The sequence below is a fragment of the Corvus brachyrhynchos genome, unplaced genomic scaffold (assembly GCF_000691975.1).
Source record: "Corvus brachyrhynchos isolate BGI_N302 unplaced genomic scaffold, ASM69197v1 scaffold671, whole genome shotgun sequence".
Lineage (NCBI taxonomy): Eukaryota > Metazoa > Chordata > Aves > Passeriformes > Corvidae > Corvus > Corvus brachyrhynchos.
Window position 1 is genome coordinate 2,255,502 of NW_008236441.1, and position 21,741 is coordinate 2,277,242.

Genomic DNA, 21,741 nt, shown 5'->3' on the forward strand with positions numbered 1-21,741 from the left:
CAGACTGATGTTCTTCATCTGAGATCCATCTCTATTGTCTGAATATTAGAACTGAAGGGAAGCCAAAGTTCACTCGAAAACATGCTGTACTATATCCTAAGTTAATGTGCAAGAGGCATGAAAACATATGCACAGGCATTAGGTGCAACTTCTGGAAGTCCAACCTGTTCTTTTTCCATGGCAATGGCATTTCCTGAATGACTGGACTATCCTTACTGACTTCCCTCACTCGCATGTGGAAGTCATTCAACCAGGCAAGAAAGTAACAAAGAAGTTCTGCAACGTGCTGAGAAGCCACCTTGGAGCTCAAGAGCAGAAGAGGAATTGCTGTAAGTGAGAATGAAGTGGAATGAAAGAGGATATGAATACGTAAGTTAAGGTACAACTGAAAAGGGAGGGTCTTTCCAGAGAAAGACAAGCACAGCTGTGGGAAAGCGAGGAAGGAAAAACTCTGTTCTCTGCCTCTGTGGAGTTTCTGAATAACCATGTGTGAAACAGAGGAAAGGTGAAGAACAGTAAGTGCATTTTACTCAACTCATAGCCCAAACAGGAATTTTCGCCAATAATGCATCTCTTCTGTTTCCTGTCAGGTTTTCTTCCTATTCACTGTTTCCTCAGTCATACTCTGCTCACATTCCTCTGACCTTCCATTAGCAACAGAAAGCCAACTGTTACCCAGACAGGGTCAGACATCTGCTGTACTTCTCTTACTAATAACTACTAGGACTATTCAGATAACCATCCTAATGGCTTATAGTAAAGGTTTCAACACTTATATTGTCTTGCTTTCTTTTCAATCCCTTTGAAGGCTTAATTTAACATCAAAATAGCTGAAGATGAGAGAGGATATCAGAGGTCTAAAAGCCATGATATCCAGTACATAGGATGAGGTGCAGGTCCCAGTGCTGTCCCATCCTATTCCAAACTGATAATTTTGGGAAGGACAGCAGCCCACAGTGAAACAAAGCTGACAGACAAAGCAAGCAGACTCTCTTCACCCTCAGTGTGAAGGCAGGGGAGGATGCTCTCTGCCACACAGGCAGGGAGAGCTGTGTGATGAGGGGTGGCACAGGCAACCCCACATCCTCTGAACAAGGCAGGTGGCTGCCACTGCCACCATGCCCACAGCAGATATGCAGGACCCACAAACCTCAGCACAGCATAGGCCCTGCCACACTCACAACAGCTCTTACCAGCACATTGTTGCCTTGCACCAAGAACTGGATATTGAATGGACCAGAGATGGCAAAGGCTTTTGCAATCTTTTTTGTAGCAGCTTTTACCTATAAAAACCAAATTTAAAAAGTGTAAATGTGTGTATATAGAATAAATAATAAGGTTCCACAAAATAGAGAGCATCATGGCAATAAATCACTAGACTTGTGGATTTCTTTAAACATCCTCTCTCTCTGTCCTGTTTTTTTTTCTCTATCCCCACATTTTGGCAATAACATTATTTCAGAAGCAAACATGTTTAATTTCCCTAGTAACCTAGAGCCTGAAGTGCCATTTGAGGGCAGAAGTAAAAATCAGTTTCTGGTGTGTGTGAGAAAGCAGAGGGGAGAAGGAGAAAAACAGAGAATCAAAGCCTTGCCCTGCAGCAATTCCTACACTGCACACTGGAGTCTTTATACCTTTCTTGGTGACATAATGAATAATGTTTTGTTATTTGAGAATAACTAATCAGTTTTTTAAGTGTCTTAAAAGTCTTTCACCAACATGCCTGTCCCATCACAGATCCGTGGGAGGTGTGAGCAGATACACTCTGGAACAAACTGGGAGGAAAGTCTTATTTCTCAGGTGTGTCAATACAAAGGTTTGAATAGCTTTGCTCCAGGAGATGATATTTTCAGAAACACGGCTTTGGACATTCTTGGAAACAGAGCTGGAGCACAGATCATTATATTACAGCTTTTGCTGGCTTCCAAGCAAACCCTTAACAGGATGACATCATGGGGCATGGCACACTTCATTTTATAAATGCATCTTAACAACTAACTGGGTATCACAAGGTCTATTCTCGAAAGGGGAAAAAGTCAAGATTAGGTGAGGTTTATTCATCCTGATAATTATTTTGGAAAAGCAGACAGCTAGAAAGTCATACATCTGACATAATCATTTAAGGATTTTGGGAGAAAAGGAAGTGGAAAGAGAACCATAGCATATGTATGAATTAAACAATTGTCTACTGCTACAGAAGCTGGTTTTAAACCAAGGAAACAAAAAATCCTATGGGTGGAAAAGTGTGCACATCTACTGCTTAAATTACTGGGACACAGTTCAGATAATCAAGCCAATCACAGGGGTACCCTGACATCAGTCACTTGCACATACCACAGTGGCCTTAAAAAAATCATTGGTGATTTGATTTCTCCACTGGTGATGGAGGGAAAGCAGATTCAAATCCTCATTTCCTTTTCTCTTTTCAGTGCTAGTGCAACACAAACCTTCTCCAAGGCTCCCTGGCTGATGGTCTGTGTGGGGAACATGAGGGTGGCATCTCCTGAGTGAACGCCTGCATTCTCCACATGCTCTGAAATAGCATGTGAAATAACCTGCACACAGCAATGAGAGAGCACTTGGTCATTTCACCCTCTCACAAACTGTTCCTTTGACCCCAGCATAGCCCAGCCTCCTGAACAGAACTGTATCTGAAAAAGGATATAGATGGTGGGGCAACAAGAAGTGAATTTCCCAAGATTTTGAGGAGCATATGCCTGAAGCAGACACTAGGCATATGAACAAGGAGACCATGTCAGTGTCCTTCTACCATGGTTAAGCAAATCATGAACATGATAAAACCTACCACAGCCTGGAGATCCTAAGGCTCCCTTCCTCTCTCTAACATATGTGGGCTCAGAAGGTAAAAGCTAAGGAGGCTTTAAACCAAATTTCTAAGTTCTGCTTGCCAGAACACAAAAAAGTTGCCATTCCCCAACAGGAACAAGCATGAACTAACATCACTGGTATATTATTTTACCCCCACTCTTTTGTGGTGTTTTATCATGGAGAAAAGAAAGCAGAGGAAATCCAGGCCTAAGGATTTAAATTGAATCAACTGCATCAAGGCACATGACCTTAATACCAAAAAAGTGATCATGTCTGCTGGTTAAAAATTAAGATCAAAAAAATAATATGCCTGTTAATTGAGAAGTTTGTGATCTTTTTGCCTTTGCTGAGTAATGAAATGCAAGGCAAAGTTGTAAAAAAAATTGAATCACTGTGGTAATTCCATAACCCATGATAAAATTCTGCTGAAAGTCATTTCTGAAGCCAGTGATTTGCAAGTCCGGTAAAAATTATATTCGAAAGGATTCATTTACATGGATAAGCAATGTTTAAAAAATAACTGGTTAGGTGTATACAATAAGATAGGTGGAGCTTTTCAAGCACAATGGTTTTGAGCCTAAGATGGATTCCTCTTATTTCTTTACTCTCCTCAGCATGAATCCATGGTTCTATAGTAAATCATTCAGACTACACATTTTTGCAGATCTCAGATCCTGAAAAAACACGTTTAATGTTAAAGAAAAGTGAAGTACTTACTCTTCCTGCCTTGGCTACAGCATCCATTTCCACCTCACGGGCATCTTCAATAAATTTAGTGAGTACCACAGGGTGATCCTGCCATCAAGACAAGAAAAAACTAGAAAGTTTTTGTAAGAGAATATTTATAGACCACCCAGGACCTTTTGGAAGCAAAAGACCAGAAGATCAATCTATTAATATCCTCATTTCCACAGATAAGTGAACTTTGCAGAGATATAATGGGGGAACTTGGCATGATTTCCCTAAAACCACTGATGCAAAAAAAGTTTGAGCTCTCCATAACAACACCGTGACAGGGAAATTTGGGGCAAAACCATAAAGGTCTTTTACATGACATCATGGCAGGAAGACAACAGCAAGAAATGTGTGGATCCAGCGATCTCTAATCCCATTTCCCAAAGACAGTCCTTAACTCCAAGATCTTTAATTCTTCCTTGGTCTGAGCCTCCCAGCCATCTCATTGGATGTGGTGCTTCACAAAGGAACTGATCATCGGCATTCTCAATGACTTTGTAGAGAGGTTGTTTGCTATTTTAGAGTCATACATTCTAGGCAACTGATCCATTCCTTTCTAATTTCTCTGCCTGGTTTCCTAAGTCTCCCAGGGAGAGGTTGCCACTAATTATAACTGGCCAGGAACAACCTGTCCTTGACTCTCACTACCTTCCCTGGTAGACATTGTTTTCCTTCCTCTTCTTCCTGCCTGTCTGTGGGATGCTAACACACACTTCCACTCTCCTCTAATACTTTCTCCTTCCAGACGCCTGCTCCAAAAAACTCTAATCTGCATTCTTCCTGGACATCTTTGTGTCTCAACATTTTACCTGTCCCATCCACTACTAACTGCCTATTATTTATTAGAGAATAAAATGAAATAAATGACAGTTTGTGCATGTTTTAAAGGCTCCTCTTGAAAAAATACCAAGCAACTCTAAAAGTTACAAAACACAATTCCTTCCATTTATCAGTGCAAGGGTAAATTCACAGGCAAGGACAATGCTGAAGCCTATACTGTTTCATAAATTTAGTGGCTTGTGTCCTGTTACTTTCTGTCTTGCTGCAGTTTTTCACCGGAAGATTTTATATGTGCACACAGCCTTGTTTACTTCAATTTGTCTCAACCCGCACTAGAAGTTTTGAACATTATTGACAACATAAATGCCACAATGACACAACACTGAAACAGCAGTCATTAAAACAACAGAACAAGAATTAGCAGGGCCTTTACCTGGAGAAGCTCTGCTGGATGGAGCAGAACTAGGTAAGGTTTTGGAACCAGATAAACTAAGCCTATGCAAAGATGGTGACAACTAATACTGGTAGCTTCTGTAGGACCACTCACAGGCCACAAAGCCTTGACAAGACTGAAAAATCCTCCCTAATTTAGAAGCAGAGCACAGTACTTTTGTTCTGGTTTGCTTTTTGCTAGCTTGGCTTCAACTATACTACAGCTTTTGTCAATGCACAATACTGGATGAAGGAAGAAGTTCTTCCCTTGGCAGTCTGACTACACTAGGAAAAAAATAGCATGTAAATCTAGGGTAAGTCTCTTCAGGATCAGAACCAGAGCACCCAAAACCTCATGATGTGCAACTGGTCACGTTTGCAGCAAGCAGCAGTGCCTTGTGTGTGTAGCAGAACCAGATATCATAAGGATCTCATGCGAACACCCTCTCTTTCCCCTATGAATATGTCATGTATTGCCAAGACTCTACAAATGCAACTCCCAGAAAGGCCTCCTGTACCAGGGATGAGAGCTCTCAGAAACAAAGAACAGCATTGCCCAATTCAAGCCAGTCAAGCTGAGACAAATTAAGCTGACCAGGGGTCACTTTTCTGGGCTAGAACCTCCTATAGGGCATCCACTGCCATCACAAAGCCACCCAGCAGCATGACAAAGTGATCTGTCCCACTGAATGGGGCTTACGGCTGTTGTCTGCTCTGCTTCTGCGAGTGTAAACACAAAGCAGAGTACTTCAGATGAAGTACAGAGAGAAGTTAGGCATTTTGGGAGGCTAAGCACTGCTAAGAACCTGGCACACTACCACAGGTTGACCCTATAGTCTTCTGAGAATTAGTTAAATAATTCCTTCTGATGGAAGTAACAGTGCCACTACCCCTCTAAAACTTGTTCAAAGATAGTAATAAGTGGTCTCCTTGCCTCCACACTACCTATCCTTCAGGATATTATTACTTTGAAACATATCTCCCTTTAATTCCACCATTTCTTGCTGAAAAGCTAAATTTGCACCTTTTGCCTCATACACTTAAAAATTGCATGGTTTTGATCTTGTTCAAGCTTTAACCACCTGAGAATTCTGAGAAAGCAGTAATATGTCTGACTTCCATAGCCAGTTGTGTTTTCATGTGTTTTCAGACAGTTTCTCTTTGATTCATTTATTTTTAACTCCAAGATTTCTGGAGTGCCACAGCCCTGTTCTGAACAGTGACCATTAAAAAAAAAAAAAGAAGAAGAGGAAAAAACCTTCAGAAGAGATGCCAAGATGAAGTTTTAAGTTGTTCAAAGAAGCCAGGCAAAACAACTCAAAAAGTGAGTGAAAGAGGCTACCAGTTCAATGCTGGGTGGCATAACCTGCCACTGGCAAGCCTGGAAGGGTCCCAGCTCAGTGGCCTACATCTATTTCCACAATTAACGGGTCAGGAATGTATGCCCAGGTAAAACAGCTGCCTGCTGTTCTTACTCCATGCAGGCATCCTGGTGGGGTCAGTAAGGATGTTTGCACATGCTCCCAAGTTAGGGAGCCTATTAGGGAACAAACTGAGGAGTCAAACTCAGTGGCTCTTCCCCAAGCCAGGCAGGGAAAGAACAATAAAGAAACAAAGAGATAGAAAACACAGTAGAGATGAAATAAATAAGGGAAACACAAAAAGAGGTGGGAGCACAAGAGGTACCTGAGAGACTCTGGTGGCTTCTGCTAAGAACTTCTTCATCTCGTCCTCAGTGAATACTACATTCATTGCAGACCCACTGTGAGAATAGGAAAGAAGGGAACACAGGTCAGCTTCCCTTGTGAATTTTAGGGAGAGATCAGTGTAAGGCACCAGGGCACAGGGTTCACAAGGTTACCAACAACCTCTGTATGACAGACTAGCCAAGCAAGCTCCTGACTCCAGCCATTTGCTCTGTTCTTGACTCAAAGAGAGGCAGAGGTGGTACCCAATGACCCTCCATTATCCTTCCCAGAGAAGACAGGAGACCTCCAGAACCATAGTGAAGAAACAAAGAAAGAACTGTGTTTTCATAGCCTTAGTACTGCTGCCAAATCCCCTTCCTGAGCCAAGCCTTTGAAGGTCCCCATAAGCTGGGGGAGATGGCTCCTCAGCCACCCAGCCCCAGTAAGACCCAGACTTTCCCCCTGGGGCAGGTTAGCTGGGAGCTCAGGACAAACATACACTTGGCTCACTTTAGCCCAATTGCTCCTCAGGGACAGATGAAGTGAGGCATGCATGGTTCGCTGGCAATGGTTGTGACAGTTTAAATCCAGATGCAAATCCAGGTCTGTTCTTTGCTGGCCAATTTCACTGTGTTCCTCCCCTAATGTCTCATTTCTTAAGGGAATAGACACAGTACAGCAGATATCTGAAAGCTGCTTTAATTGTAACAGCCAGTAATGTCAGAGAAGGGATCTGGGAGAGCATGGGTCCAGAGTAAGTGATTCAGGTCCCTTTTAAAGACAAGCATCTTATAAAAAAGATGTTGCATTTCCCATTTCTACCACTGATGCGCAGCTTCCCCTTTGCTTTGTTGGGCAAGCCCACAGAGGCTGTGGGGAAAACTGGAAGAAGGATCTATCCTACAAATCAGTCACTTTATCCTAAGATAAATAGACACAGGTACCTAGGTGATTATATTTACTCCTTCAGCTGATGTAAATCAATAGAGTTCAATAAATCCATGAACTTGTGTCAGTAGTACCACTGAGGATGTGAGCTGGTGTACACAGTGCCTAACTGGTGGGGAAAGGCATTTAGTTTGCAAGGAAACTGGCCAATATTAAAGGTCATATCTGCTCAGAGGATGAAGAAGTCTAGCTATGGACTGCCGCTGTTCTGCAGACAGAGACCAGGCAAAATCTCTCCTAGGGCTTTTCACACTCTCATTCCGCAAGTTTTACATCCTTCAGTTTCATCTTTCTCCCTGGAGTCCCCCTACCCTGCACTAACACACATTAGCAAATACTTAACACAGAAAGGGCCTATAATGTTTTTAATACAGATGGAAACAACAGGCTAAAAGAAGTGATCCCTAGAAATCTGGAGAATTACATCAGGAGCAGTTTTTACCTTATACTTAACTATACTCAACTTTACTCCTGACAGGAGGGCTGTTTTCTAACTTTGCTTGAAACCACATTGCAAGTCTTAAGAGACCAGATAGAAAAGTCACATTCGGGAGTCTCTTCTAGAGGATATTTCCTTCAGGGTTGAAGTAACCCTTCTCCTTTTCTTCTTTTAAAATAAAATGTGTGCTTTTCCCCCAGTGCCGAAAGCTGATATTGTGCTTCTTCATTTTGATATGGGTGTCTTTCATATAAAAAAGATCCTGTCTCCAATTTATTTTCACTTGTAAACTGTGACCAGCAAACTGCCTGTGCTGAGTCACCCAGCCATAAAGAAACTTTTTGCAGAGAAGAGGGATCATTCAGAACTTGTGAGTTTGCTGTGTGCATGTGCTGGTGTAACCTCCTCAAAAGTCTGGCTGGCTGTTGGAAATGAGGGACTCCATACAATGCCTGTTTAATGAGAAGCAGCTGCCACGGTGTAGTGACATAAAATATGCCTGTAAGGGGAGAAGCTTGGCAAATAAGAAGCGGAATTCAAAAGATGAACTGTCATTTTCTGAAAACCAGATGCCCATCTCAATAAACGGCCTCAGCAGGTTCTCTTCTGTTGTTCCTGGCGGCAAACAATCTTCTGACTTAATTGTACAGGTAACAATCTCAGGAACCTTAAAGAATATCCCAGATGGTTCATGGTTTTGGCTTTGAGATACGCAAAAGCTAATACAGATGAACAGACATTCTTATGATTATGTTCTACCTTTGATCAGTGCCTGATGGACTTCAGGGATCCATTGGCTTTATTAATTGATTTGAGCAGTTGTCTCATGGACAGCTTAATGCCACATATACCTGGCACAGAGTTTTCCACACAGGTCCCCTGAAATTGTTCTCCCTTGTCTCAGAGAGGTTTTTGGAGTTCATACGCCACCTTGCTATGCCTTACCTCAGAACATAAGAGGGCCTCAGCAAACATGGGTAACTCACAGACCTTGCAAATTCAACAGCGTCTCTCTAAAGAAAGGGAGGAAAAACATGCTGTGAACAAGAAAATATTTTAAAGTCATTCCAAAATTCCAATTGTAACTGCATTTGCACTTTACTAGTAATTAAGATGAGGGGAAAGAAGTTGGGGACTGCAGCCTGGACTCAATGTAACACACAGCTTCCTGGTTCCAGAGCTGTCACCTTCAGACCTCCCCTGTACATAGAGCTTCACTGGGAAAAAAAAGCAGTGCCAACATATCTCTATTCTTTTGCAATCTCCACCTGCTAGAACAGATCTCAAGGCTAGCAGGATATCTAGACTAGCCTGTCAGTGGTGCTAACTTCTACTGGGTATATACCCCAGGCTGTGTAAGGTGATTTAAAGACACTTCCTTTCCAGTTTCCACCCACTCCCAGTGCGGGTGTAGCATCACTTTACAGGGATCAAAAAGTTCTTTAACATGGGCAGTAAAAATCTGTCAAATGCCTTTGGAATCTTGAAACATATCAGTGAGTCAGTCCTTCCTGAGCAGATGCACATCCCAGCCCCCATCTGCTTCAGCATTTCCCAGATGCACATCCCAACTTACCAGTGTGCTGACTGCCTTCCAGGGAGCCTGGGCCACATGCAGCTTATCCAGGACAGCTGAGAATATGGAACGATCTTCTGCCTGGTCAATCTGCAAAGGATTTGTGCCAAGAATCTTCACTCCACTCTGGTGCAGTGGTACTGCCAGGTTATTGGGAATCTGCCCACCTACAGATATAATGCAGCCACTGCATCCCTATTGGAGGACAGAAAGGAGCACAGTCATGTCCAAGTTATTTTAACAGGAAGAGCTGTCACAACAAGAATCCAATATTTAGATTATGTCCCTTTGCAGGCTGCTGTGAACAAAGACAGATCACAGGGCCACAAAGATGATCAGAGAGCGGGAGCACCTCTCATACAAAGACAGGCTGAGAGAGATGGGGTTGTTCAGCCTGGAGAAGAGAAGCTCCAGGAAGACCTTATTGCAGTCTTCCAGAGCCTAAAGAGAATTTAATAAAAAAAGAGAGCAACTTGTTACATGGGCTGATAGTGATAGGACAAGGATGAATGGTTTTAAACTGGAAGAGGAGAGATTTAGGTTTGATGTTAGGAAGAAATTCTTTACTTCAAGGGTGGTGAGGCCCTGGCACAGGTTGCCCAGAGAAGCTGTGGCTGCGTCATCCCTGGAAGTGTTCAAGGCCAGGTTGGATGGGGCTTGGAGCAACCTGGTGTAGTGGAAGCTGTCCCTGTTCATGGCAGGAGGGTGGAACTAGATTATCTTTAAGGTCCCTTCCAACTCAAACCATTCTATGATTTTATCATAATTGTGCTGATCCAGAGGCACCCAGGCTGCAAAGTGTGATTTGCAGTGTGTAGCCTCCCTAACACAGCAATATCCTCCTCACTATCACTCAAAACCGAGAAATAACTGGAGGTCAAATTCCCTAGGAAACCAGAGAAGTTTGCAGCATTCACCCATGATTCCATAAGTCTTGCCTGAACCTGAACCTGTTACTTTGCATGTCATACTTAGGTGCTTCTGCTTTCCCAGTGAGGAAAAGCATTGAGCTGACACGTTGCCTTGCTTTGCAGAGGAAGGGCACTAAGCTAGGAACATCCACTACACCCCAACAAATCTCAACACTCTGCTCTGTAGGGTCAGGTCTCCCTCCCACATGCTCCTACATATGTGGACATGGGGACTCTCACTACAACTGAGCCTACCCCCTTTGCTTGCTGTGGCCTTTGGACCCAGCAGCATGAACAAACAAGGTGCTGAGATCTTCTTTCTTTTTCAGTCTAGCTCTTGGAGAAAACAGCCTCTCCCATGCTCATGGTCAGAGACTTGAGCAGACATGGCCAGAGGAGCAGACATTCATGCAAAATCTTTTTTATTCCAGAGATGCAAGGCAATAACCTCCAGCAGAGAGGTAATGGGAAACAACTGGAATTTACAGCATTTTTTTTCTGCCAGCACTGCTACTCAATCAGCAAACCACCTTTCCTAGCCCCAGAAGCCAGACTTGAAGGAGTGTAACAAAGCTAAGCAGAGTCTAGTTCAACAGAGCCCAACACATACAGCCTGCAATGCTATGGATACACTTAGCCCTTTATTTTAATCAATGCTCCTTATTCCTGACTAGCTCCTCATTTCTGGTAGTGCCCTAGATGGCAGCAAGAATTTCAGCAAACTGTCATATGTGTTCATTTCCACACAGGTTATTTGTAAGCACTCCAATTCCAGAGGCAGATGGGGCAGAACAGGTGGCACAGCATCCTCCAGCCACAGTGGAGCATTTCACGTCTGTCACTGGGCAGCACTGCATTTTAAGTGAGAAAATAATAAACAGTAAATAACAAGAAACAAGTGATCTTGCTTGCTAACACACTTCTTTTTACAGGTGCAAATATGGGCTTCTTTTCTTTTTACATAGAATCCCTAATCCTTTCAAGTACAATCTAGTCAGGTGTGAAAATTTTCAATAGAAAAAAGAGGCCTTAGAGTACCTGCAACAAAGAGCACTTTACTTTCAAATTAAAGATGGTGAAACTTTGCCCAAAGAAGAATCTGGCCCACAGAATAGCTCCAGTGAGGAGCTCTTTTGAACTAAATGTGTTTTACATTTACATTTTACATTACAACTTCTAACAAACAAGAAACATAAATCAAGTGATCCATGGTTTGGCTCTAAAAGATAGAGAAACAATGTTCTTTTAATTAATAAGTGTGTTTTTCCTGAAGAAGGTCAGCCCCACTGGTCTTCCTGGAAGAGGAATTCCTTCATCAGGGATTTAAAGGGATTTGGAGTGGCAAAACTGTAAACTGAGGGAAGGATGGACTGTGAGTGACTGGGCAAAAATAGATGATAAATGCTAGTACAATCCCCACTCAACTTTGATATGGTTAATTTTCTACCATAATAAAGATCCAACAGTTTGGCATTTAAGCAGCACTCACTATCCCTAGATTATTTGCTCAGCAGGCTAATACACACCATGAGATGATTATTTTTTTCCTTTTCACCATGCCATTATGCTGCTGGCCAACAGCAACCATCTGAAAGAGCTTAGGACAGGCAGTGAAAAAGGACAGGGGCTGTTTTGTGCCCACAAGTGGTTGTCTCATGACATCAGAGCTCACCATCTCTAGCTTGGAAGAGAAATCTATGCCTTACCGCTTCCAGACCCATCCAAAACAGTAATTTCCTCTAGTCCCTGGGCCCCTTATCATCCCACATGGATTAGAACCAGAGTGTGAATAAGCAAACCCCTTCTTGCAGCTTGGAAGGAGGGTAACAAGTCAAAGTAGCTTTGCTTCCAAAGTCAACCAACACCTTAATCTATCCTTGAAATGTGAAGTGTCCCAGCTAACAGCTTTTCCTCAGCTGTTGCTTATTTCTGCCTTTAAAACAATTTTAGTTACTGAGCCTCTAAAATCCAAATACCGCCGACATCAAAGTTGGGATAGAATTAGGGACTCCAGCCCTAAGGAGACAGAGGAGATGGCTTATTCAAGCAGATAGCAAAGAATCATATACTGATTTTTACTCAAGAAGAACCATAAATTGAACCTAGCCGCTGCTTACTTCTTGTTTTAAAATTCTGCTGTTGTTTCCCAAAGCATGTTCCCACCCAAAGAGCAGCCACTGTCCTGAAAGGGAACATGACTGCTCCACTGAGAAATGCAGGCAGGCAGAAAGGGACACTGCATATCACTTTGTCACCAGCCATATTTTAATTATAAATAAAATTAATAACATCCTTGCCATTAGATATCTTTAAAATATATGCAATACATAATCTAGTGAAAGAAGCCTAGAGAGAATTATTTACCCCTTTATAACAAAAATCATTCTTTTTATTGCTACCTTGCTGTTATGTCATTAGTAATAGAGCTGGGGTTTCTTTTTCCCTGAGTTTGAAAACAAATTAGACCATTAAAATTGTACCTAAGAGCCTCCTTTAGTTTTATGAATTGTTTCAGAATGATCTCTGAAACAGAAAAAAGAATCAGTAGAGGCCCTCCAGCAGATAGATATTAAAATAAAAAGGGAACATCTTCTCTGGAAACAAAAAGCCAATAAATCTGAGGGAGGGAATTTTTTTTTTTTAATTATTGTCCTCACAGACTACCACCTAACTCTGCACATTCACAGTAAATTAAACCTTCCTCCAATGAACAGCTCTGTTATGCAGAGCTCAGACTCCAGTGAATCACTGCAGCTGTGAATGTCAACTGGAGGTTAAAGAGGACACAAGGAAGAGAAAGAAAAGGGACAGCTGAGTACATCCCTGGGAGAGGACTGTGTGAAGCTGTAAGCATTTCTTGGTGGGCACCTTCCAGCTGTCTCTGTCCTGTTGGTAAACTTGCTCCTTGATGCAGCCTAATTTATCTAATCAGAAAAATGAGGACAAGTCAGTGCACCTATTTACTCGGGCTTAACAGCTGCCCAAGCTTTGCTGCTAATCCTAACAATGTTTAGGGAGCTGAAATATCATCTCTCTACTGAGGGCCCAGGGTTGTGTCCGTTGTTTGCTGATGTTTTTACGTACAGTTTGTCAATGATCCATGACTTTTCAGTTATTTCCAACAGTTCATTGTCCATTGAAACACCAGAGGAGGCAAATGGCCAGGAGAGGTTAAAAGAACAGTCTGAAATCATGACACTGTTCATGCTTTGTTTATGAAACTGGGAGAGATGGCTGTCTACAGGATTGGCGAGGGATCTCTGAATCAGATAAATTTTTAACTTGATCTTTCTCTTAGGGGCTGAATTCCAACTGCATTTGCCTGAGGAAGTATTCCGTTAACAGGACATTAGCATTTGGTTCACTCCTTTTTCTAAAGAAATGACATGTAACAAATAATACATCTTAGACTACACCATACTGGAGGTCTGGGCTCTGCCCCCAGCTCTGCCCAAGTTCTTTTGCATTACTCTGTGTAGGCCTATCTACTCCTCATTTTCCCTACTTGCAAATTAGGCATAATAATACCATTACCTTATGTCGCTGCTGAAGAAAAGTGGTTTTACTATTTGTATTTACTATTCCCCTTGGGAATTATTAGACAGTACAACACTGATTTTGGATGTTTCAGCTCAGACTTTGATGGCTTTAACACCTCCAGCACAAGCTGGTTGTTTTCACACCCATGCCAGAGTAGCAGAATCCTCTGGATGCTAACAGAAACCACAGGATGCTGCTACTAGACCTGGAGATCTGCATTGCCTCCCATCAAACTGGCCAAGCCTTGCTCTGACAAGCAGGATAATGCAAGTTTCAATATGTATTCATTATCCTGTTCACATATTTTTCTTACCCAACTTGCTAATTACTAGCACTCCATGTGGAAATGAACACTCTCATCACCTATCTCTACGTTCTCTTTGATCTTGCAATAATTAGATGTTGTATTTCATCAGCGTTATTTGTCTGACAAACTGTCACACCAGTTTCTTCCATGCCCCTGCTCAGAAGTTCAGTTCTGTTAAGTAAAAAAGAGTTCAGTGCTTTTAGAGCTGAGCCTCCTGGATAATCCTAAAGCATACAAAAATCAGCCTTTATGAGTCCAGAGAGCCACCAGAGTCTTTTGGCCTGTTGTAAATCCATGTTTTCCAGTAGTAGTCTCTGTTTTAACAAAAATTTAAAGAAGAGGTAAAACAACCTGTACAAACAGGAAAGTATGAACATACAATTTAAAAATGGTTGTAGACAGTATTTTGCAAATGGCTGAAGAACAGAGCCTAGAGTCTGAGACAATTTCTGATGTGCTTGTACCTAGTTCCAAATCTGGGAATGATCAAAACATGGCCAGATTATAAAACCCTTTTAGAAATTTGCACCCATTCACAAAGGAGATGAGCTCAGATCCTAATATACCAGGAAAAGGAGCCAAGAAAAATCACAAGTTTAATATGATCTGGGTTCTCCGAAGTTGCTTCAGCAAGTTACATGGCCAACTCATGCTGAATTTTACGGTAGATGAAGTTCCTGAAAGCACCTTTTAGCCTCAGCCACGAATCCTAAATGAGTGTGTTACCCTCTAGAAATCAACATTTTCGATATTGGAGCCAACTGTTTACATTATATATCCCCTCATTATCAAATATGCCTGGCACTCTTCTCCATCTCTTAGATCAGCACTTCTGAACACTTGAAAATTGCTAAAAGACCAGTGCAATGTCTGGATCAGGAGCTGCAACATTTTATAGTTTGATGGCAATTCCAATGCCCCTCCCTGATCTGCCTGCCTGTATGCTGGACCACATCCACTTGCCAACTGCACTGCAAGGCCAAGCCTGCAAGTTCTTGAGCACATGGTGTGATGCACAGAACTCCTTCAACTGCTCCAGGTGGAGGACTTGTACTTCAAATCAAGGGTGTGCTTAACTGCTAAAGCCCAGCAGCACAAGGGCAGAACAGTTTGTGTGATAAATGTCTGTGCAGCAAATTAAGCCTGCTTGTAAATATTGCATAATATGGCATCTTGCAAAATAATTTAATATTTATTTGGCATTCTTTATTGAGCAGCCTGCTAGGAGCATCAGTGATGTGTAAAATGCAACATCGGGATCCAAAGCAAACAGCTTTTGCGAGCAAGCTCTCTCCCCTCACATCCAGCTGCTTTGCAAGCTAGTGACGGGAATTTTGAAAAGTTTGGGTTGCTTCATGGCTTTTCATGGCAGTGCTTCTGCTTTTCTTTACCTCATATTGGTAGATGTCCAGGATCCTTTCCAGTGACAGCTCCTCAAAGTACAGTCTGTCACACTCATCAAAATCTGTGCTCACTGTCTCTGGGTTGCAATTCACGACCACGGTCTTGTTGCCAAGCTGACGCAGTGTGCGGATACTGGAGACAGCACACCAATCAAACTCCACGCTGCTGCCTGCCAGGAGACAGAAAAGTGGGCAAGGAAAGGAAGGATGCAGAGAAGAAAACATAAACAGACGTTCTCAGCACTCGAGCTTAAAAAAGAAAACAAAAAGCTGGCATTGCCTCCTGTCAGCTCTGAGCCAGAAATGTAATTGTCCTCCCACAGAAATTAATCATCCACAAAACAGGAACTTCCAAGCACAACAGGTAAGTTGGCTCAGCTGCTCAGGAGTGATAGACCTCTATAACGTATCTGTCATCCTGTGCTCTTAAACACTTCAGTGGGCTCTTGCTGCTTATCCAATCACTGCTGCCTCCCAAACAACGCCCTCTGAGATAAACTAAAGAGTGGGGTAAACTAAACTGAGTTCCTGTTATTATAAGACAATGCTGTTTACTCCAGGAAATACAAAGCATTTGCACAGATGTGGTGTGAAGAACAGACAACTGAAGTGGGTTTTACCTTCCAGAAGAGCTAAACCAACAACAGAAGAATTACATCTCAGTGGGTTTTACGTTCCCGTACACTGACTCCAGGTAAGCCAGATCAGTAGAACAAACTTCTACAGCCACTCTGTGATCCTTTGATCTTGCTTTAAAGGCTACAGTGACTATGGCAACACTGTGGGGCGAGCACATCCTACTGTCCCGAACCCTGAATAAGCACTGTGGCTATCTTGAAAGGAAAGAGGCACAGAGGGGGCTTGGGTGGGCACCAGGGCTTGGTGCCTGGCCTTGGGCAAGCTGCAGCTCTCAGGACTTGGGCAATGCTGCAGGCTCCAGGGAACACTGGAATCGAGACTTGTGCAAACATCTACTTGTGCAAACTACCCCATACATTTCTATACTCAAACATCTAAGACAGGTACCATAAACAGAGAATGATGCATATTAAAGAACATCATTAAATGGTTATGCTTACAGTCTACAAGAAAACCTTGGCCTCATCATGCTGCATTCACAGTCGTTACATGATCGTTAACCACTGATATTATTTTTATATATAATTGTGTGATAGAATTTCAGTCACTGCTTAATTGCTGCCCCCCACCACCTAGTCACAAACTGATGGCTGTCACAGGTCACTCTCTGACAGGCACATAAGTTGTTTCCCCACTTCTGTCAAACACGAACCTCAAAACATGCCTAAGCTTCAGTTAAACCCCACAGAAAATAGAGGAAAATCAAATCTGAAACTGGATGTTGCCCAGAAGGGACACCAGATGCTCATTCTGGTTTTGTATTCCACTTCCATTATGCAGGTATTTTTATATGCATAAGAAACCTCAACTTTGGAACACAACGGTCATCTGGAGCCCTCATCTGAATGCTTCAGATACAACCTCGGAAAACAGTTGAACAGCTGTTAAGTGTATTCCAGGCACATCCAGTAATGATCATATCCAAACGTGGGAAAAGTGTTGACAGAAAATAAATAGTATTACTAGTAATGACTGTTGTAACATAACCAGACACTGCTCCTCAGGAGACAATTACTACATCAATACATGCATGTTTTTGAACTCACTTTCACATTTCAATCACATTGAGTCTACGTGCACACCTTAAAACTTGGAGAGCACTCTGTCGGCCCATGCTAGTGGTGGAAATATATTTATACTGCTTTTAGGGATGACACACAAACAAACCCCCTCCTGGGACAGGAGATCCCCTCTTGGCAGCAGGTGAAGGGCAAGGATTGCTGAGGCGTCACGTGTGCTGGAAAGGTGCGCCAAAGCAAGCACTGAAGTTCAAGAGTGTGTAACTACACTGACTCACATCATATTTCTATTTGGCATATTAGTTTACAAGAAACTTCAAAAAAACCACTTCGGTTTGAATAATTTTCTTTCTAAACACATAATACAGCATGACTTTTTAAATGGCCTCACTTCCCTCAAATATTTTTATTTCTTTGCAGAAGTGTGAACATATTCAACATTTTCCTGCAATATTTTTCAAACTATTTTCAAATAAAATTCATAAGGGTTGTTCTGTTTCTTTTTAACCTAAAACTTAGTTGTCACAAAGGAAATAAGAAAAATAATGTCACATGTTTAACTTCCATCCAAATAATTTAGCCTTTTCTAACCTGGAAGAGAACACTAATTTGATCCCACTGAATTCTGATTACAATTCTGAAAGCATAGAGGAAAAGCACACTGCTTACTTGCCTTCAAAGGATAAAAACAGAGAAAAAAAATCAACTTGGCTATTGCACCCAGGAAAAAAATATTTTACAGGTCCAAGTAATGGTTTCCTCTAGCAGCCTTTATTTAGCTGCAACCTCTTCCAAAGATGGTCTTGTTGGATCTAATCAAAGCTGCAGAGCAGATCAGACCAAGAACAGACCTGCATGTCTAATCTAAGCAATGAGTTGTTTTAGATGAACAGTGCAAAATGTATTCACATACATTCAATCAACTTATGAAATAATACTGCCATCCTTTTCATTTTTTGTAGCTATGCCGCACAGCCTGTTGAACAGCAGAAGTGTTCACAAAAAGTAAGCCTAATCATAGAGTGCTGCTCCTGATTTCACTCATCTCAACATTAACGCTGGAAATGGAGTTCAAAAAGACATGTCCTACAAACAGCAACAGGAGTTCAGCACATGACCTCTCCATCCAAGCAAAACAAATGGATGCAGTTTTCAATTCCAGCTTTCATAACTCATCACCAGTTCTGGGAGATGCAGAGCAGAAGTATTTCTGAATAACAAGCAATTTTTTTCTTGTCAATAATTGCAAACTATTTGGAGACATCCATGAAAAGGAAAGTGAAAATCATCATCTACAGAATTCAACAGTCTGTCTACCCAATACTCACAGCCACAAGGAAACTTACTCTGTATAATGATCTGAGTGGGTTGAAAAAACAGCATACAGAGAATTGCTTATACAAAAGCAGCTGAAGAGATCAAAATATTTTCAGAGTCACCTACACTTACAGATGTAAAATGCATAGTGACAATATCATCAGGAGCTGGCAGTAAACATATAAGATAGGTATGGGAGCAACAAACTTCTATACAAGGTATGAGGTCCTCAAGATCTTAACCTGCGAAAAAAGTAAGATTAAAAAATTTCTGTAAAACTTTGTGGAAATCACAACTAAGTACCATGTGAAAAGTAATAAAATTCTCCTGGTTTTTTTCCAGGACATGAAATGAAATCTCCAAGCAAGTATAAAATGCAAACCTTCTGCTAGGAATTGATGTCCTGTGTACTGTGCTCTGGAGGGTTTTTTCACCATATGAGGAGAGGAACAAAGGAACCACAAGACTATCCAAAGAAGGCTTGAGGGTACAAGGAGAACAGAGGAGCTGTAAGAAAGATTTACCTATGTGATATGGTCCACAGCCCAACACCATCACTCCACAGTCATCAAATTTTACATCATGTTCCTGGGAAGGGAGACAAAAAAGTCATTAGGATCTGTACTCCACAGCACCTAACTCCGTGCTTTTCAGAATAAACAGTTTCTGGTGTTCAGCCCAAATCCAGCAACCTGATCCTTCAGGGCTGCAGTCTGATCTTGCTTACTGCAGTGTAAATCAAGTGCATCTCTCCTGGAATTAGCACCCAGACCAAAAGAGAAACAGCACCTCTAATATGGCTGTTCAAGCAGCCTAAGGACCTGTGAAGTTTCATATAAAAATAATGTTAGGATGAGATAAGGGAAATATCACTTCTGCATTCCCAGCACCTACCTGTGCATGTATATGACAGGCTCTTAACAACATAGGGGCGTTAACAGTAAATGCACTGGATCAGGATTGGAGCAAGAGAAAGTTCCAGGCCTGCTGTAAGGGGATTATATGTAACACCATCCAAAAGAATTGCTAGAGAGACCGAGGCATCTGCAAGACTTCCAGAAATAACAAGGAATAGGGAAAAGAGATCAAACCAGACAGCAATGAGACTGTTGTTTCCAAGGGTGCCTACCTGGCCACTGTATGTGGCGTAGAGGTAATTAGTCACCGCTGGGTATTCTGCTGCCAGGGTGTCAATCTGTACAGGAAAAAAAGAGGGATTGTGACTTGGCCAGTGCAAGATCTTTCCTACATGCAGATGTTTGGGTTCTTTTCTTTTGCCTATCTTTCCCTTCCTACTGCTGTTTCACTCCTGTTATTTTCCTATCATATCTTTCCTCATAAGGAGGTGACCTGAACTGTCCTGTGCTGTTAAGGCAGCATATGCCTGGCCTTCCCCCGACCCTACAGTTCAGTCAACACAACACTACCATCTCCTTCTAAGCTGCAGTTCTAGCTCTGTACCTCTTTGGTGAAACATCTACACAGCCCAGGAACTTTCCCCTAGTTGTGAAGGCCCTCATTCTCTAGTTTGTTCAGTGGATTACACAGATTCCTCCAGGTCTTCTGTCCTTTTTACCTAGGCTGTCTGGAATCTTCAGACTCTACCCTTGACCCCATCTTATTCCTATGCTGAATACAAGCACACACACAATATCACTTAGAAATCTTGTGGAGTGGCAGCGCAATTACTATGTGTTTATGTTACAGCTTGTGCTTTGATAATTAAATGGTACACAAACCAAGAGTGATTTTCAACCACCTTTTGTATGTGGTTTTCAACAATTTCTTATGTAATTAGTCACCAGAGAGCCCAGAAGAATAATTTGCCCACCAGGCTGTTCACAAACTATTTGTGTCAACTACTCATGGCATGTTATACTTGGTAACCAGTCCATCTAAGTCACCAGTGACTGCTGAAGTTTCCTGAATGAACATCTGAAACACTTCTACAGAGATTATGAACAGGGAACAATATGAAAGCAGTCTTGACATGAATTTCTACATGCTATACCATTTAAAAATCTGTCCAAACTTCAAGCACTTCCAGGAATCCCCACTGGCTGTTCAAATCCTTGTGAATAATCAAGAATGTGACCTTACATCATTAGTGCCGTGTGTCTGCTGCTCATTACTGTTGCTAATACTGCAACTTGTACTTCATGGCTCAAGAAGAAACATATGCTTTGAAGGCGTACAGGCAGGCACAAGTAGAATGACCTTATTAAGTGTACCTTGGCACACAAATCAATACAGCGCTACAGTGCCATATGCAGCTGAAAGAACACAGTGCAAGACCAGGCAAGTTTCTGTGGCCAGGTGAGCCACAGAACACAAACAGCAGCTGGGGAACAGAAGACTTGGCACCTGGAACTGGGCCTGAGGATACAGATGAACTCTTTCAGAAACATTCAGTAGTTTGGGTGGGGTTTTTTCCCCTCTTTAAGGACAGAAAACCAGCTGGTGGCAGTTTAATACCAACATACCTTAAATGCAACAGCCAGCACCTAGTGACACTGCCATGAATACCAGATGAGCTCATTAGGCTCATGCTATCACAATGAACAGCAAATGAACCCATAACAATAGCACACTTCAAATAAAGTATTAGCCTGTAAAAAATTAGTACCAAGAGAGAAGAGATATGCTCTTCATGGTCCTACCATGGTGAGCCAGCATTTTCAGCCTTTTCCTGAAGCCACATAGCTGTGTTTCCCCCTCAGCCACAAAGAATATGAAAAAGAATATTCTGAGATTCTCTTTGGGAATGTTCATGGCATTGATGCCTGTAGTGCAGAAGGAACAGCTATATGGATGAACTGTGTTCTCTTCACGTCAACATCAAAACTCCTGAGGATGTTAATAGAGCCAGAGGTTTCTAAAGACACAGAGGTCTCCTGCCACTCTTGGAAGCCCCCACCAGGCCCACTGATGTTTCTCACATACCTGTTTCACCCAGGGCACTATATTCTTCCTCAGTCTCAGCTGACGGCACTGGACTTCAGTCAGCCTCAGGCATTTCCCAATCTGCTTGTCAGAGAACCCCATCTGTTTGGCTCTCCTCAGTGTCTCTTCTGGAACTGTTTTGCTGGGATTAAATAAGAAGAACACCTCTGCATTAGGCTTTACAGGAACAACTAGAAGGCACGTTGTTGGGGCCCTCCCCCTGCCATGTGGTCCT

The 21,741-nt window shown here is 42.2% G+C and overlaps 1 protein-coding gene across 1 annotated transcript in view; it reads right to left on the bottom strand.

The window, feature by feature from the left end:
- CPS1 (carbamoyl-phosphate synthase 1) overlaps positions 1-21,741 on the bottom strand; it is a 99,184-nt gene that overhangs the window by 16,444 nt on the left and 60,999 nt on the right. Inside the window, exons 22-31 of the mRNA XM_008643561.2 lie at positions 21,507-21,648; positions 19,693-19,758; positions 19,088-19,151; positions 15,577-15,758; positions 9,428-9,622; positions 8,797-8,864; positions 6,463-6,538; positions 3,547-3,624; positions 2,448-2,555; positions 1,194-1,283 (exon numbers count right to left, since the gene is read on the bottom strand). Of these exons, the coding sequence (XP_008641783.1) occupies positions 1,194-1,283; positions 2,448-2,555; positions 3,547-3,624; positions 6,463-6,538; positions 8,797-8,864; positions 9,428-9,622; positions 15,577-15,758; positions 19,088-19,151; positions 19,693-19,758; positions 21,507-21,648 (1,069 nt within the window). The remainder of the gene's footprint in view (positions 1-1,193; positions 1,284-2,447; positions 2,556-3,546; positions 3,625-6,462; positions 6,539-8,796; positions 8,865-9,427; positions 9,623-15,576; positions 15,759-19,087; positions 19,152-19,692; positions 19,759-21,506; positions 21,649-21,741) is intronic.